The 16,509-nt window shown below is 68.0% G+C and overlaps 3 protein-coding genes across 4 annotated transcripts in view; 2 read left to right on the top strand and 1 right to left on the bottom strand.

Moving 5' to 3' along the window:
- CORO7 (coronin 7) overlaps nucleotides 1-5,087 on the top strand; it is a 35,336-nt gene extending 30,249 nt beyond the window's left edge. Inside the window, exons 10-28 of the mRNA XM_027654937.1 lie at nucleotides 690-744; nucleotides 1,102-1,159; nucleotides 1,255-1,400; nucleotides 1,842-1,937; nucleotides 2,013-2,144; nucleotides 2,268-2,400; nucleotides 2,477-2,652; nucleotides 2,726-2,834; nucleotides 2,934-3,020; nucleotides 3,114-3,256; nucleotides 3,328-3,432; nucleotides 3,555-3,640; nucleotides 3,716-3,857; nucleotides 3,967-4,056; nucleotides 4,134-4,250; nucleotides 4,338-4,473; nucleotides 4,578-4,669; nucleotides 4,755-4,841; nucleotides 4,933-5,087. Of these exons, the coding sequence (XP_027510738.1) occupies nucleotides 690-744; nucleotides 1,102-1,159; nucleotides 1,255-1,400; nucleotides 1,842-1,937; nucleotides 2,013-2,144; nucleotides 2,268-2,400; nucleotides 2,477-2,652; nucleotides 2,726-2,834; nucleotides 2,934-3,020; nucleotides 3,114-3,256; nucleotides 3,328-3,432; nucleotides 3,555-3,640; nucleotides 3,716-3,857; nucleotides 3,967-4,056; nucleotides 4,134-4,250; nucleotides 4,338-4,473; nucleotides 4,578-4,669; nucleotides 4,755-4,841; nucleotides 4,933-4,938 (1,996 nt within the window). The 3' untranslated portion in view covers nucleotides 4,939-5,087. The remainder of the gene's footprint in view (nucleotides 1-689; nucleotides 745-1,101; nucleotides 1,160-1,254; nucleotides 1,401-1,841; nucleotides 1,938-2,012; nucleotides 2,145-2,267; nucleotides 2,401-2,476; nucleotides 2,653-2,725; nucleotides 2,835-2,933; nucleotides 3,021-3,113; nucleotides 3,257-3,327; nucleotides 3,433-3,554; nucleotides 3,641-3,715; nucleotides 3,858-3,966; nucleotides 4,057-4,133; nucleotides 4,251-4,337; nucleotides 4,474-4,577; nucleotides 4,670-4,754; nucleotides 4,842-4,932) is intronic.
- A 561-nt stretch (nucleotides 5,088-5,648) lies between these two features.
- PAM16 (presequence translocase associated motor 16) lies at nucleotides 5,649-7,760 on the top strand. 2 transcript variants are annotated; one of them, XM_027654943.1, is made up of 5 exons: nucleotides 5,649-5,754; nucleotides 6,254-6,338; nucleotides 6,870-7,009; nucleotides 7,393-7,458; nucleotides 7,598-7,760. In XM_027654943.1, exons 1-5 carry the CDS (start codon nucleotides 5,752-5,754, stop codon nucleotides 7,682-7,684), a joined length of 381 nt encoding a protein of 126 aa, XP_027510744.1. In that variant the 5' UTR covers nucleotides 5,649-5,751; the 3' UTR covers nucleotides 7,685-7,760. The 2 variants fall into 2 exon arrangements, with proteins under 2 accessions (XP_027510744.1, XP_027510743.1); XM_027654942.1 differs by lacking the exon at nucleotides 5,649-5,754 and having other exon boundaries at nucleotides 6,158-6,338.
- Nucleotides 7,761-8,258: 498 nt separating this feature from the next.
- Nucleotides 8,259-16,434, bottom strand: GLIS2 (GLIS family zinc finger 2). Its single transcript, XM_027654941.1, has 6 exons — nucleotides 16,395-16,434; nucleotides 12,313-12,691; nucleotides 11,698-11,874; nucleotides 11,197-11,330; nucleotides 10,489-10,607; nucleotides 8,259-10,380 (listed from the first exon to the last, which is right to left on the bottom strand). The coding sequence occupies exons 2-6, from the start codon at nucleotides 12,673-12,675 to the stop codon at nucleotides 9,593-9,595; spliced, it is 1,581 nt and encodes a 526-aa protein (XP_027510742.1). The 5' UTR covers nucleotides 12,676-12,691; nucleotides 16,395-16,434; the 3' UTR covers nucleotides 8,259-9,592.
- Between the last annotated feature and the right edge of the window lie 75 nt (nucleotides 16,435-16,509).

Raw genomic sequence — 16,509 nt, 5'->3', positions numbered from 1 at the left:
CAAGCGACCCCCAACCATGGTCCCCTCTGGCCACAGAGCATGTCCTGACCACCAGACCCTCAGTCACGAGCACCCCCCAGCCGTGGTCCCTCCCAAGCCGTGGAGCAGCCCCGGGCTGCGGGCTGGGACAGGGTGCAGGACAGGGAGCAGGGACACGCTCCAGCGGGCACAGCCCAGCCTCAGGGCACTCCCGGGGCTGGTCAACACTGCAGGTGCCAGGGTGTGCCACGCGCCCACCCAAAACTGGCCAAGCCGGCCCGGCCGGCCCTGGGGCTCCCCTGCAGGTGCCAGTGGCTTCCCTAAGTGAGGCCGGGTGCAATGTCCGGGTGCTGGGAGCAGGGCTGGGAGCAGGATGCCCCACAGCTGGGCACGGCTTCGCAGCAGGCACCGAGCATCCGGGGCTGGGAGCAGCTGGCAGTGCCATCCCGCTGCCAACGTGTCACCCCAGGGTGGGACAGTGTGGGTCCAGCTGTAAGCTGGGGACCAGCCCAGCACCCTGAGGGCACCCCCCAGCACCACCACTGCCCTCCAACCCCTGACAGGATCTGATCCTGCCCTGCACTGCCCCAGCACAGGTTTGGGTGCGCACCAACCAGGGAAGCAGGATCCAGCACCACGGCCTTCGGGGTGCTGCACTGAGGGGTGCCCTCAGCTCAGCACCCCCAGATCAGCATCCCCTTCCCTTGCAGGGTGACCATCCCACTGTATGATGCCGACACGGGGCTGCTGGTGTTGGCAGGGAAGGTGAGGTCCCACAGCAGCAGGGTGCAGGGGGGTACAGGAGGATGCAGGGGAGTGTAGTGAGGTGCATGTGGGTGCAGTGGGGTGTAGAAGCATGCAGGGGTTGCAGGGGGGTGCAGGAGGCTGCAGAGGGGTGCAGGAGATGCAGCAAGGTGCATGTGGGTGCAGCAGTTACAGGAGGGCACAGAAGGGTGCAGGGGAGCATATCGAGGTGCATGCGGGTGTAGGAAGGTGCAGTGGGGTGCAGGGATTGCAGGAAGGTGCATGTGGGTGCAGGGGGGTACAAGAAGCTGCATGTGGGTGCAGTGGGGTGCTTCCTGCAGCCTCACTCATTCCCTGTCCACTCCACCTCTCTTCCAGGGAGAAAACCTCCTGTACTGCTTTGAGGTGACCCCCACGCAGCCAGCGCTCACCCAGGGTAAGCAGGTCCCACCCCACACAGGGGTCGCAGCAGCCCTGGGGGGCTCACCCCTGCCTGCACTGCCCACCTCATGTCCATCCCCCTCCCCACAGTGACCCAGTGCCGGACAGAGGGCAGCACGCGGGGCCTGGCGGCCGTGCCACGCCGGGCTCTGGACGTCATGGCCTGCGAGGTGCTCCGTGTCCTGCAGCTCACCGACACCGCCCTCGTCCCTGTCAGCTACGTGGTGCCACGCAAGGTAAGGGGGGCTGCTGGTGGCACTGCATCGTGGATGCCTGGTTTTGTCTCATGGGTGACACCTCACCAGCACCAGGTGACAAAAGGCACCCGGGTGCAGTGGGACCCCAATCCCCAGCCTGGGGAGAGCAGAAGAGGAGGTCAAACCCGGGAGCTGACAGTGGGTCACGGAGTGTGAGTTTGCTGCGTGCTGGATTTGGGAAGCTGGATGCTGCATGCAGAATTGGGGTGCTGGAGAGTGGATGCTGATAGCTGGGTGCCACCTGCTGGGTGCTGTTGTGCAATAGGTACTGGGTGCTTAAAGTGGATGAAATTTGGGTGCTGGGTCGTGGAGTCTGGGTGCTAAAGGTGTCTGGGGGTGTCCAGGACTGCCCCAGCTGCAGCAGGGCGGAGGCTGTGGGACTTCAGGAACACCCACCTTGCCCCATCCCTTCTCCCACAGTCTGTCCAAGACTTCCATGAGGATCTGTTCCCTGACTGCACTGGAACCCTGCCGGCCACCAATGCCCAAGCCTGGTGGGCAGGCGACAACCAGCAGGTCAGTGTCACCCAGGGGTGTGTCCTTGCTGGTGGCATTGCCACTGCCCCATGCCCACCACTGTGCCTGGTGCAGGTGGCGAGGGTGAGCCTGCACCCTGCACGGAGATCCACGGAGACCTTCACCTCCCCTGTCATCGCCTTCACCCACCACACCAACGCTGGCCACACCGACACCGACATCAGCCACACCGATGCCGACCGGAGCGTGAGCATGGGGTGCTGGGAATGTGCTTTGGATGCTGAGGGGGTGGGGGTCCCTGCCACCTTTACACAGCAGGGAAAGGCCGGGCTACCAGCACCCCCTGCCCACCTGCTATCTCTCCTGTAGGAGGCCAGTGGCTACTCCTCACCATCCTCGCTGGCCTCGCCGGGCAGTGCAGCCACCTCGCTCTCAGCCAGCACCGGCCCCTCCAGCGGCTTTGCCAGCAGCCCCAGCCAGAAGTCCCTGCAGAGCATTTTGGGTGAGCAGGCAGCAGGGTGAGCTCAGGGTCCCTCACTGAGGATTCAGGGCACTCACCTGTCCCTCACCCGCTGCAGGGCCCAGCTCCCGCTTCCGGCACGCGCAGGGCCGGGTGCTGCACCGCGACTCCCACCTCACCAACCTGCGGGGGCTCAGCCTCACCACGCCGGGCGAGTGCGACGGCTTCTGTGCCAACCACCAGCGCGTCGCCCTGCCCCTGCTCACTGCCGGCGGCCAGATCGCCGTGCTCGAGGTACCCCGGAGCGGCTGGAGGCCAGCACGGCACCGTGAGTGCCATGCCAGTGACCCCTGTGTCTTTCCCGCAGCTTTCCAAGCCCGGCCGCCTCCCCGACACAGCCGTGCCCACCATCCAGAATAGTGTGGCAGTGGCCGACCTCTCCTGGGACCCCTTCGACCCGCGGCGCCTCGCTGTGGGTACGTGTGCCAGCCCCGCCGGAGTGTGCCAGGATAGTCCCCTGGCTCCGGGCATGCTGGTCACCACATTAACCACTGCCCATCCTTGTTGGTCCCCAGCCGGTGAAGACGCCAAGATCCGGCTGTGGCGGATCCCTGAGGGAGGGCTGCAGGAGACACTGCAGGAGCCTGAAGCCATTCTCCAAGGTGAGGGGACACACCGAGCACCCTACACTGGAGACAAGCCAGCCCAGTGGTGTCCACAGCTGGGGACAACCATGCACCGCTCGATCTTCCCAGGTCACACGGAGAAGATTTACTCCATCCGCTTCCACCCCGTGGCATCCGATCTCCTGGTTTCCTCCTCCTACGACATGACCGTGCGGATCTGGGATCTGAGCGCCGAGCAGGAAGTCTTGTGCCTGCAGGGACACACAGATCAGGTAAGGAATGACAAACCTGGGGACACCTGAGGGGTGACTTTGGGACATTGAGGGGACATCTGTCTACCTAGATCTTCAGCATGGCTTGGAGCCCAGATGGGAAGAAGCTGGCGACAGTGAGCAAAGACGGACGGATACGGCTCTACGAGCCACGGTGCAGCCCTCGGCCTCAACAGGTACAATCACGGCACTGAGGGTGGGCTGGAGAGCTGGGGCTGCAGGCAGGAACGCCCCTGAGGGCACCTGCCTGCACCCCCAGCTCTCTCTGAGCAGGTAGAATGACCTTCTCCCCACACAGGAGGGTCCAGGTCCCGAGGGGGGACGTGGAGCACGCCTGGTTTGGGTTTGTGGTGGCGACTACCTCCTGGTGTCCGGCTTTGATAGGTAAAGAGGGGGACACATGCCAGGGCAGGGACACCAAGGGACACCGTGCTCCCCCTCATTGACACCTCCCCACAGCCGCAGTGAGAGGAGGATCCTCCTGTACCGGGCACAGGCTCTGCCTGAGGGACCCTTGTCCGTCCTCGGGCTCGATGTGGCCCCTTCCACCCTCCTGCCCTTCTACGATGAGGATACCAGTGTTGTCTTCCTCACTGGCAAGGTGAGGCCTTGCCCTCCAAAAAACTGGGGGGCTACCTGTCTACAGCACCCCAAAAGTGCAGAGGGGCCCTCCATGCACCTTGACAGCCCCTATCTCACTCCATCCCCAGGGCGACACCAGAGTCTTTCTCTATGAGGTGACTCCTGAGCCCCCCTATTTCCTTGAGTGCAACAGCTTCACCTCCAACGAACCCCACAAGGTAAAGAGGGGCAGTGCTGCCTGTCCCTGACCCCTTGCCTGCGCTGCCAGACTCTGCTCACGCCCCCACCCCACCAGGGCTTCATCTTCCTGCCCAAAACGACATGTGAGGTGCGGGAGGTGGAGTTTGCCCGTGCGCTGCGCCTGGGGCAGAGCACCCTGGAACCCGTGGCTTTCCATGTGCCACGTGTCAAGGTAGGTGGGGGGTAAGGGGGAGTCTGGCTGTCTTCTGGGATGGGGACAGAGGCAGAGGACCCCCCTCAACGTCACTTGCCCCCACAGAAGGAGTATTTCCAGGACGACCTCTTCCCGCCGACCCGCGTCTGGTGGGAGCCAGCCCTGGGTGCCGGTGCGTGGCTGGCGGGGCAGGACGGGCAGCAGCACCACACCAGCCTGTGCCCGGCCGGCATGGTGCCAGGTGGGTGAGGGGCAGGGCAGGACCCCCAGCCCACGGGGATGGTGTGGGGGGGTGTCAGCCACGGGGCGAAGCCCTCCCGCCCCACGGTTCTGCTGCTCTCCCAGTGAGCGAGGCCCCGAAAGAGGCTCCGGCTCGGAAGTTCGTCCCTGCATCTGTGTACCTGGAGGAGAAGTCAGACGAGCAGAAGAAGGAGGAGGTGGGTGCTGGGGAGGGGCGACCACCCTGCAGTGGGGCTGGGGGCGATGTCCCGTGCCCCATGGCTCTGCCCGGCCTCCCCACAGCTCCTGAGTGCCATGGTGGCCCGGCTGGGCAACCGAGATGACCCGCTGCCCCAGGACTCCTTCGAGGGGGTGGATGAGGACGAGTGGGTAAGTGCAGGGACTTGGGAGGGGAGACACGACCCCCGTCGGGTCCCGTCAGACCCAGCCATGCCCCTCACCCACACCGAGTGTCCCGCAGGACTAGGCTGGACCCGGCACCCCAAGGACCACCCGGCAAACCCCGCACCCGCAGGGCCGGCGGGGGAACCGAGAGGAGAGAAGAAGGAGGAGGAGGAGCAGGATGTGCAGGGCCTGCCGCGGGCAGGACCCGCTATTAAAGCCGCTGCACCAGCACCGCGTCCTGCCGTGATCCCGGGACACCGCGGGGAGCACCGGGGGGAGACACCGGGGCGGAGGGGGACACGGGGACCGGGGGGGCCGGAGGGGCACCGGGACCGGCACAAGGGAGGACACGGGGACTGGGGGGACACAGGGACCGGCCCTGGAGGGGACACAGGGAGTGGAGCCGGGGAGGACACAGGGACGGGGTGGGGGACAGGGACTGACAGCGGGGGGACATCGTGGCCGGGAGGACACAAGGACTGGGGGTTGGGGGACAGAGGAACTGGCCCCGGGGGGACACTGGGAGTGCAGGGGACACAGGGACAGGCACCGGTAGGACACGGGTACGGGGGGGACACGGAGACCGGCGCCGGGGGGCACAGGGACCGAGGGGACACAGGGTGCGGCACCGGGAGGACCAGAAGGACCTGAACCGGGGAGACACAAGGAGCGGGGGTTCACAGGGACCGGCATCGGGAGGGACACGGGGACCGGGGCGGAGGAAAGTCGCGCCCCACCCGCCTGCCACTGCCCGGACCTCCCGCGGGGCGCGGCCGCCAGGGGGCGCTGAGCCCGCCGAGGGGACGCTCCGCCCCGCGCCGCCGCCGTCTCGGTGCCCGCCGTGACCTTCGCCCCCGGCCACGTGACCGCCGGGGGCGGAAGAGGCGGTGGGGACATGGTGAGAGGGGACGGGGCGGGGGGACGGCGGGGTTGGGGCTGGGCAGGGACCGGGGACGGGCACCGGGCCCGCGGGTGTGCGAGGGAGCTGGGTCTGGGGGGGCAGGGACAGCAGAGAGCGGACAGGACCATGGGAGGGGGGACAGGGACAGGGGGAGAGGGACAGGACACGGGAGGAGTGACAGGGCCTGGGGAGGGGGAGCAGGGACAGGAGAGGGGGGACAGGACACGGGAGGAGTGACAGGGCCTGGGGAGGGGGAGACGGGGCGGACAGGGCAGAGGAAGGGGGAACACGGGAAGGGGGACAGGGCCAATGGAGAGGTGACAGGGCCTAGGGAGGGGGTCACAGGGCCAGGGAAGGGGGGAGAGGGACGGGGAAGGGGGGATAGGGCCAGGGATGGGTAGGGCAAAGCCCCAGGAGACAGGGAGAGGTGACAGGGTGAAGGACCTGTGTGGGGATGGGGCCCCGTGGTGGCTGTGACAGCAGGGTGTCCCCGCAGGCCAAGTACCTGGCACAGATCATCCTGGTGGGGGCCCAGGTGGTGGGACGGGCCTTCATGCGGGCGCTGCGCCAGGAGTTCGCAGGTAGGAGCTGCTATAACTGCTCCAAGTGCTCTGTGTGCCCACACTGCCCTGCCCCAGCTCTGCTCTGCACCCCCACCCTTCCCCAGGAACCCCAGTGCTCCCCGTGCCCACGCTGTGCCCACAGGGGCCATCTGCCAGGCTGTCACAAGGTGACAGTCCTCACCTGCCTCCCAGGCCTGGCCTGATGGTGTTCATCTCAACCCAGGCTCCCAGCAGCCTTTCCAGGCTCCAGCCTGGCTCTGGCACCGCTGCCAGGCTCCCAGAGATCCCAGCACCCCAAAGGGCACAACAGGATAATCCCTGGGACAGGAGAGCCCCAACCCTGCCCTGCCTTCAGCAAATGGTGCCCCCCCCAGCCCCTGACACATCCCCGGCACTGGGATCACATCCAGGGGTGACTGGAGGGGGGCAGAGGGGGACACTGGGCTCTGAGCACTTCAGAGCCCAAGAGCTTTGCTGCCTGACCCCCCCCAAGGCCTGGGGGTCGCGGGGATCAGTGGGGGGGTCTCATGGCCTGGGTGTCTCCGGCAGCGAGCCGGGCAGCAGCCGATGCACGAGGACGCTCCGAGAGGCCCCAGTCTGCTGCCGCCTCCAGGATCATCGGCATCAGCCTCCAGGAAGCTCAGCAGATCCTCAACGTCTCCAACCTCAACCCTGAGGAGATTCAGAAGGTAGAGGGCCCCTCAGAGTTGGGGAGGGAGGGACGGAGGGCCCTGTCTGCCCTGAGGGTGCTGCCTGGCATGGGTGTGACAGCTGTTCCCCAGCGCTGTCCTGGGCCCAGTTAATCCCGGCTGGAGGATTCCTTGCCCCAGCTGGAGCAGCCCTCGGGGCTTGGCCTCTGCATCTGCCCAGTGGGGCTGCTCAGGAAAGGGGACATGGGATCCCTGGAGGTGCCCGACCGGGAATGTGGGAACTCACAGTGGAGTCAGGCAGAGCAAACATGTCCCCAAGATCATACCTGTCACCTCCAGCAATGCTGCAGGGAGCGGGAGGCCCCCAGGGTTTGGGAATGGGGAAGGTGGAGATGAATCTGAGCCGGAGCTTCTCTCGGCAGAACTACGACCACTTGTTCAAGGTGAACGACAAGTCTGTGGGAGGCTCCTTCTACCTGCAGTCCAAGGTGAGCGAGGGAGCAGCGGGGGCTGCACCTGTGTGGGCACCTTCCCCTGCCTGGGATTCGGCAGAGCCCGAGCACCCCTGTGGGTGAGGCAGTGAGGGGAGGTGTCACCCCATCCCTGTGTGTCACCCCATGTCCACAGGTGGTGAGAGCCAAGGAGCGGCTGGACGAGGAGCTCCGCATCCAGGCCAAGGGCGACAAGGAGAAGGAGCGGAAAGCTGAGACGTGACTCCCGCCACCCCTGGACCCCGTGTCCCTCTCACCCTTAACTTATAGGTGGCCAATAAACACCGTGTCCTCCAGCACCTGGCCTGGCTGCTCCGTTCCCCGGGGAGGGAGCAGGGACTTGCCCACTGCTGCCCCCGAGGGATCAGCCCCTGCCCTGGGGACAAGGAGGAGGGAGGCAGCTGGGGAAGAAGGGGTGTCCTCGGGGCATCAAGGGCTGCCAGGGCTCAAATGGCACTGGGGGAGGCTGTGGGAGCTATTTTTGGGCGGGGTTGGATGCTCTTGGACTGAGTGCATGGATACCTCTGGCTCCATACCCCAGGGGTGCTGTGCCATTACCCTTCTCCCACCGTGGATGACTGCTGGGTTGAGGGGGGGACACACGCTGTGGCTGTCCCCACCTGCAGCTCATCCTGCTGCACGGCTTCACTGGTGCCAAGGCTCCCTGAGCAGGAGTGTGGGGACACAGCCAGGGGTCAGTCAGAGCCAGCTGTTCCCCCCCCAGGTCACACCCACCCTCTCCAGCACTCCTCTGCCCCCAGCATGGGCTCCTCACTGCTGTCACCACAGCCGCGGCATTGAAACAGGAACTTACTTCAACTTTATTGTTTTCTTAATAAACTTCCTCTCCCCTGGACGAATATAGTGTTACAGTCGTTAGCTTATCTCGTACTTGTGCAGTCCTTACACGCTACGCTAACAGCGATGGAGCCCAACAGGAGGAAAATAAAAACAACCCAGAAACTACGATAGAAAGGCACTTCGAGACCGTTAAAATACTGATGTCCTGGAATGTGCAACAACAAACCGACGAGGAGCGAGGAGACGTTACACCGGCCGGGGTGGCCTGGTCGATGGCCCGCGGCCATGCTGGGCTGGGGCAGCACCGGGCAGCCACCGGTGAGAGCAGGGAGACCGGCTCCCTGCGGGGCACGCGTGGCCAGGGCTCCTCAGCATGGAGGGGCAGCACTGGGGAGACCCCCACGGTTCGGAACGGGACGTGAGTGGGGGTCCTGCCCGGCAGTGGGACGTACATATGACCCCCGGGAAAGGCTTTGAGCTGTGCCCACACTGAGGCTGGGCACGCTGCCCGCCCCACCACTGCCCCGTGGCTGGGGGCTCACCTGGGAGCATCCCACCGGTGCATCCCGAGGAGCGGGTGCCCCGCCAGCCGGTGCCGGCGGTGCCCAGAGCCGTGCCCGCGCCGCCCGCATGCGCTCACGGTGCGTGGTTAGGTATGAACGTAGCTAGAGGGGTCTGTGCCCGGCGCGGAGCCGGCGCGGCGAGCGGCACACGCGGCCGTGTGCCTTGTCACGGGAGGGCCGGGGAGGCGGTGGGAGGGTGCGGGCGGGTGCCAGGCCGGCGTGTGCCCAGCCAGCTGGGCCCAGCACAAGGGGCCATGGCCGCGGCACTGCCCGTGGCCATGCCGGCCGTGTGGGGTGGGATGGCACGGCCGGGCACAGCTCAGGGCAACAGGAGCGGGTGGTCCCCGAGCTGTCACCCCGCTGTCTGTGCAGCGGGAGCCCGGGGGGCTGCAGCCCCCCACGGCAGCGCCAAGGCTTCGGGCAGGGAGACGCCGTGTCAGCAGAAGCAGGAGAGCCCAAGCAGGGCCTCGTCAGAGCAAGGGGCTGGTCAAGAAATAAATAGCGGCGAATCCGGCTGTCCAGGCCCGAGAGGGCAGGGGGATCCCCCTGTGCCCCCAGCTGCCCCCAGCGCAGGGTTGCAGCCGGCTCTGGCCGCCAAGGGATTATTGCTTTTCTCAGAAGAGTCCGTTCTTCTTTCGTGACAGTTAAAAGCACGAGCGAGGCCCCGCCGGGGCTGCAGGGGGGAGGAGGGGGCGATGCCCCTCCGTCCCCAGGGAGCGGGATCTGCCCACGGGGCCGGCGGCTGGCCCTGGGCATCGTCGAGCCCCTCAGTTGACTGCGGCGGGTTTGAGCAGCAGGGAGCCGGGGGGGATGAGCACCCAGCCAGGGGGCAGCGCCTCGGGGCTGCCCCCTGAGCTGACACCGGCTGAGAGGTCGAGCACAGCCCCCGGCAGCAGTGCCAGGCTCTCAGGGAGCACCCGCGGCCGCCCCGGCTCCGTCCTTTCTCCCCTCTCCTTCCGGGTGTCCGGCCCCTTGCCTGCCTTGGGAGGCCGCCCCTCAGCCCCGCTGCCCTTCTCCCCCTCGGCCTTGGCCCCGCCGGCCAGCAGCGACATGACAGGGAGGCCCAGCCCCGCCGCGAAGGGCGAGGGCAGCAGCGGGCTCTTGGCCAAGTTCAGGGGGCCGCCATTGAGGGGCAGGACGGGGCCGGGCAGGGCGGGCAGGGTACCCGCAGCCCCGCAGCCCAGGGCGCTGAGGTCGAGAGGTGCCGGTGCCAAAGGGATGGGCAGCGCCGGCAGCCCCGGGGGAGCGAAGAGGGCGGCGGGGTTGGGGATGACGAGCTGTGCCCCGTTAACATAGGGCACCTCTGGCGAGCCCAGGGGCGTTTTGGGAGGTGGATGGACCTTGAGCATCTCTGGGTGCTCGGGGGAGACAAAATGCCCATGGGCTTTGATGTGCTTGCGGAGGGAGCTGGGGTCAGTGTAGCGCTTGTGGCAGCCCGGCATCTTGCAGGAGTAGGGTTTCTCCACGTAGTGGGTGCGGGTGTGCTTGAAGCGGTCGCTGGAGTTGGAGTAACGCTTGTTGCAGCCTTCGTAGGGGCAGATGTAGGGCTTCTCACCTGCGGGACAGCACCGGGTCTGCCGGGGGGCACCAGCCCTGCCGGGTCCCCTGTGTCCCCCCGGGCCCCGCTGCTCCCCGGTGAGCGCTGTGTGGGGGCTGCACTGACCTGTGTGCGAGCGGTTGTGGATTTTCAGGTTCTCCAGGCGGGAGAAGCTCTTGTTGCAGGTGGGGCAGCGGTGTGGCTTCTCATTGGTGTGCGTCCGGATGTGGATCAGCATCTTGTACCTGCCGGGATCAGGGGAATCACAAAATCATGGAATCGTTTGATTTGAAAGGGAGCTTAAAGCTCATCTCATCCCAACACACCTGCTGTGGTCAGGGACACTTTCCACTAGCCCAGGTTGCTCCAAGCACCAACACTTCTAGGGATGGGGTAGCCACAGCTTCTCTGGGCAACCTGTGCCAGGGCCTCACCACCCCCACAGGGAAGGATTTCTTCAAGATCTAATCTAAATATCTCCTCTTTTAGTTTAAAACCATTTCCCCTATCACTGTCTGCCTGTGGAAGTATCAGTAAGGGAATGTCAGGGAGGGGGTCAGCCCTGACTTCCAGGGCATGTCCTTGTCCCCGTACCCTGGCTATGGGGTGTGGGAACAGGGACATCCAGGCCAGCACAGTCATCCAGCCTGCCAGGACCTCACACCCTGCACCAGAGGAAGGGAGGGAGGGAGGAAGGGAGGGATGAAGGGAGGGAGAGAGGGATGAGTGGGGGGAGGGATGGACACTCCCCCTGCACAGGCCCAGTGCTGGGCTTCTGCCTCCCACAGAACCCCTCCAGGGACCCAGAGACCCCCCAGAGCCACCCATGCCCACCTGGCGTTGAAGCCCCTGCCATGGCGGGCACAGCCCTCCCAGTGGCAGCAGTACCCTGCATCCTTCTCGGGTTTGACATGGAAGTCATTGACATGGTCCACAAGGTCTTGCAGGAGGTCAAAGAACTGGTTACACTGTGGGCAGAAGACTGGGGGTGAGGAGGCCTGGTGGGGTGGGCACAGGGGGTGGCCAGGACCCCCAGCAGGGCCAGCCCCTGCTCCCCATCCCACCCCAGCTCCCACCTGGACCACATGCACAGCAGGACCAGCATCTGGGGAGATGGAAATGGCCCTTTGCATGACCACTCCAGCCCTGTATCACCTTGTACAGCCCCCAGCTCCCCATGACTCCCCCTCCAGTCCTACATTGTTCCTGCATGGCCCTCCAGCCCCCAACCTCACCCCCAGTCCCACAGAGCTCTACCATGGCCTTCTAGCCCCACCTCAAAGCTTCCACACACCCCACCAGCCCCACAACCCTCCATGGTCCCTTCCTGCTGACCTTGGACCAGCGGCAGATGAGCTGCTTGGGCAGGGGCAGCTCAGGGGCGAGGCGTTTCTCCTTGCTGGGGGGTAGGAAGGCAGTGGGGGGCAGATGCAGGGCCCCCCCAGCCCCCAGTGGCAGGAAGAACTGGAAGGAGCTGGGGAGGCCGTCGATGTAGCGCAGGGACTGGAAATCCTGGAGCAGAGCCCGGATGAGGAGCCGGTAGGGGACGGGGCCAAGCTGGATAGAGACTCCAGGAGACCCCAGAACCCTACAGAGAGATCCCCAGAGATCCCCCCAGCCCCCCCGAGACCCCAAAGCCTCCCAGAGATGCCGAAAGATCCCCCATAGCCCCCCCAGGGATCCCCTCATACTCCCCAGAACCCCCCCTAAGCCTCCCGCTCCCCCACCCCAGGGATCCCAAAACCTCACAGATACCCCCTAAGAGAGCTTCCAGGAGGCACCCTGGGGATGCCACTCGAGTCAGGGGGCAGGGGGGGAGGGCAGGCAGGACATTGACCCCAGGGTGTGTGTACACCGGCAGCACTGGGCACGCTGCCGAGGCTGGGAACGCCGTCTGGGCACAGTCCCCATGGCTGGGGACACCTCACGGGGGGTCACGGCCGTACTTACGTGGGGGGTGAGGGGGCCGGGCAGGTCCCCGCTGCCCTGGCGCTCAGGGGACAGCGAAGCGCTGCCAGCCGGAGACTCCCCCCCGGAGCGGGGCGAGAGGCTGAGGTCCACCACCGGCACGGCAGCCGGGAAGCGCCCATCCCGCGGCTCCACCAGCCTGGAGTGTGCCAGGAGCCCGGGGGACGGCGAGGCCGGCACAGCACGGCGACCCCCTCGGCTGCCCCCCCGGCCATCCCCGACCGGCGGGGTGTCCGGGCGCTGGGGAGCGCGGGGTCGGGGCCCGGAGGGACCGCGCTTCTCCCGGGCAGCTCGCAGCTTGGAGATGCTCAGCTTGAGGTCCAGGGGCTCCTCCAGGGAATGCATGGTGCCGGGGTGGACTCTGCGGGGGACAGCCGGGGGTCACCGCAGGGGTGGGGGGCACCAGTGCCACCCGGAGCATCGCCCCAGCCCGGCCCCATAGCGATGCCCAGCTCTGCTCCGGTCCGGAGGCCACGGTGCTGGCACAGGGACTGTGCCGTCCCTTCCAGCCACCCTGCAGCGGCCCCCTCCCGCAGCGGGCAAAGGGCAGGGCAGGGCACTAGGCCCCCCCCCCCGGCCCCTCGGTGTCCCCAGCATGTCCTCTTCGTGTCGCCGGCACAGCCCCTTGGCCCGTGACCAAACCCTGCCGGGGATTGCCAAATCCCCCGAGCACCCGCGGCGCGGGAGCCGCGGTGTCCCCATTCCGCCCCCCCCGGCCCGTCCGTCCATCCATCCATCCGTCCGTCCCCGCGAGCCTGCCCCAGCGAGGCCTTTCCCAGAGGCAGAGGAGGGCGGTGGCGGCCACCACTCCGGCGGTGACCCGGGCAGCCGAGCCCGCTGGCCCCAGCCCCGGAGGCGGCAGAGCTTCCTCCCCCGTCGGGGCCCCTTCCCCGCTGGCCAACGCCGCTGCTGCCGGGGCCGGGCAGGGGCTGCCGGCCGCACGGCGTGGCACGGAACGGCATGGAATGGCACAACACAATGCCACCCTCGTGGCTCGGCCGCCACACATCTGGCAGGCAGCTGAGAACCGGGCAGCTCGGTGCAGCAGTGAGCGCCCGAACCAGAGCCCCTGCGGTCCCCCGGCTGTGCCCCCGCGGCCACCCGCATCGCCCAGGGCAGGGTGGGGGCGGCCGAGGGGCCGTGTCGGGGGGCACGGCGCACCCAGCACACGTGGCAGCGGGGGGCCCCCCCTCCATCCCCACCCCGCCCCGGGGGGCCCGTCCCCCGCCCTGCCCCGCCGGAGGGGCCCCCCGCGCTGGCGGGGGTCCAGCCCGGCTCAGACGCTGAGGAATGCGGAGGAGCCGCGGGGGGCATGGGGCCCGGGCGGCGGGGCGGGGGACCCCTTGCCTGCACCCCGTGCTGGCTGAGAGGCCGGCCCCAGGGGGGGTTCCTGTCCCAGGCTCCCACGGAGGGAGGAGCTGCCCCACAGCATCGCATCACTCTGAGCCCCCACCCCCCGGCCCCATAGCGGGGTCCCTCCTCTCCAGTGGGGGGTCCCTGCCTAAGCATCCGCCTCCTCCCACCGCTGTGGGGGCTGACCCGTCCCCTGGGGCAGGGACACCCTCCTGAGCCCCTCCGACCGCGGGGCCCGCCCCATAGTGGGGTCTCTGCACTCTGGGGGGTCTTCAGCCTGAGCCCCACTGCAGGACCTGCCCATGGGGTGTCCCCACCCTGAGCCCCCCCACGGTTTTCAGGCTACAGCGGCTTCCCATGTGCCCCACATCCTGGTGGCACAGCTCGAGGACAGACGGACAGATGGCGGGGGGGCTGCACCACAGCTGGGGTGTCACAGTGGAACCCCCAGCCGAGGGAGTGGGACAGGGCGCTGGCAGCCCTCCAGCGATGGGGGTCCCACAGTGGGGCCAGGCAAGACATCAGGGCTGGTCCCACCGTGGCGGCCGCGTCCCCACGTCCTCCGGGCTGGGAGTTTGGGGGGTCCCGGCGCGGGCGGTGCTGGGTGGGGACGGCAGCCATCCCCGGGCGGGACGGGTGGGAAAGGGGCCTCCAGCCGCTGACGCCAGGGCTCCCAGCGCGGCCGCGGGCGGGCGGGCAGGCAGCTGCCAAACCACGCGGCCTCGGGAAACGGGGCGCCGCGGGGGCCTCGCCGGGATGGGGACGGGGACGAGCCCTAGGGTGGCTTGGCCGGACGCCCCGGCACCTGCGGCCCCCGCGCGCGGCCCCTGGCCGCTCCTGCCTGCTCTCCCCCCACGGCCTCTCCTGCCCGCGCCAGGCGCTGCCAGCCCAGCCCCAGCCCAGCTTCCCCCCCGCCACACCAGTTCAAACCAGTCCCAGGCGCTGGGCCCAGGGGCTTCCCAGTTCGGGTGGGGGCCGTTGGGATGGAGCCCAGGCGTGGGGGGAGTCCCCCCATCTCTGCTGGCCGGGCTGGGGTCCCCTGGGCCCCCGACACTGCCTGGCCGCCGGCACGGCTGGGGGACCCGGGGTGACCCCGGTGCAGCCGGCGGGGTGCCAGGTCTCCGTGCTGCTGGCATTGCCGGGGTGTCGTGTGTCCCCCCCAGCCCCAAACCCGCCAGGAATAGCACAGAAGGGCCGCGGGGCAGAGGCTCCCGCAGCGCAGTGGGCTCGGGGATGGCGGCGGCGAGGGATGCCAGTGCCGCGGCCAGGGGACGGTGACCCTGGGGCTCGGGGAGTGGGAACGGCGCCAGCGCTGCAGGCAAGGCTCGGTCCCCGCCGCCGTGGCACTTGGCAGCGGCAGACTGGCACCGCCGCGACGGGAGGCAGCTCCCGAAGCCCCCTGTGCCGGGGCAGCGTGGGTGGGTTGGCAGGATGTGGGTCATTGTCCCCACGGCTGCCACCGTGGGACTCGCCATCCCTCCTTGTCCCACTGCGGATGGTGCTGGCACTGCCACTCCTCACTGGAGCCCGCCGGTGCCCGCCGGGGCCGGGGGAGGTCACATCCTGCTGGTGGCTCCAGCTTGTCACTGTGGGTCCCCAGCACCCGTCCCCCCCTGCCACCTGGGCTGATGGCAGCCCCCAGAGCTTTCCCCAGGAGCGGCCACGGTTGGAGTTGCAGTCCCCAAACCGAGGCCAGTGCCATGGTCCCCCCTTCCCAGGCATGTGGAGGTCGTGGGGATCCGGGCAAGGGACTGACACCACCCACCCTCCGGGGAGCAGCCCCACAGCAGTGCCACCAGCAGCAAGGACCCTGCTACCTCTGCCTGGGGACACGGCTGGAGCATGCGGGGACAGGAGCAGGGTGGTCCCCAGTGCCCAGCAAATCAGCACCCTGGGTGCGGCAGCAGCGTGGGGATGGGGGGACCTGGCTGGGGGGGTGAGGGTGGTAACAGCAGGGTGACAAAGGCATGGAGAAGAGGAGGTGGCCACTAGCAGCAGGGTTTCTCCATGCTGGGCAGGGAACGAGTCCCTGCAGCAGTGCCCAGGGACACTGGGGACAATTTCTGGTCCCTGCTGCTGGCACCTCAGGGAGGGGGTCACCCCAACCTGGTTCTCAAAACCCCCCTCAATGGCACAGCCTGGGCTTGGCCACCCCACAACTCAGCCCCACGAGGCCGTCACCCCCCGTGATGGGGACTGTCACCTTCCATGACTGGGACCAGGTGTACCCCGCGAAGAGGACGGGGGTGACGGGTGGCACCGTCAGGGTGGGACCGCGATGGGGCCGCCCTGTGCCCCCCACCCGATACCAACCCTTCGCCCTCCTCGCACCGTGGGGACACTGTTGTGTCCCCGGGAGTGGTCGCAGCCGGGTAGAAGCACCCAACGCGTCCCCGCCGCAGCCCCCGCCCCACGGCCAAGGTCAGGACACCCGCCCGGGGTGCGGGGGGACAGCGGGTAACGGCCACCCCTCCTGGCACCCACCGGGCAGCAGAGGGTCCCCTCTCCTCACCTCCCCGGGGGTGCAGCGGGGCTACGTCCCCTCCCGATCCGCTCCCAGGGCGGGGGGGCTGCAGGTGCCAAGGGACCCCCCACACCCCACGGGGTGGCGAGGAAGGGGCTCCCCGGAGGGTTCCCCCTCCCCCGGCGGTGGCAGCATCCTCATCATCCTCATCCTCCTCCCCTCCGCGGCGCCCGGAGCGCGATCGTACCTGCGGTGGGGGCTCAGAGCCAGGCGGGGAGCGGGGCGGGGTGCGGGGCTCGGCGGAGCGGGGCCCCCCGGGGCCGGTGCCGGGGCCGGTGCGGGGCGGCCGAGCCGCTCCGCCA

The sequence above is a fragment of the Corapipo altera genome, unplaced genomic scaffold (genome assembly GCF_003945725.1).
Source record: "Corapipo altera isolate COAL_440 unplaced genomic scaffold, ASM394572v1 98, whole genome shotgun sequence".
In the NCBI taxonomy this organism is placed as follows: Eukaryota; Metazoa; Chordata; class Aves; order Passeriformes; family Pipridae; genus Corapipo; species Corapipo altera.
This window is presented reverse-complemented; position numbering and strand designations above follow the sequence as displayed.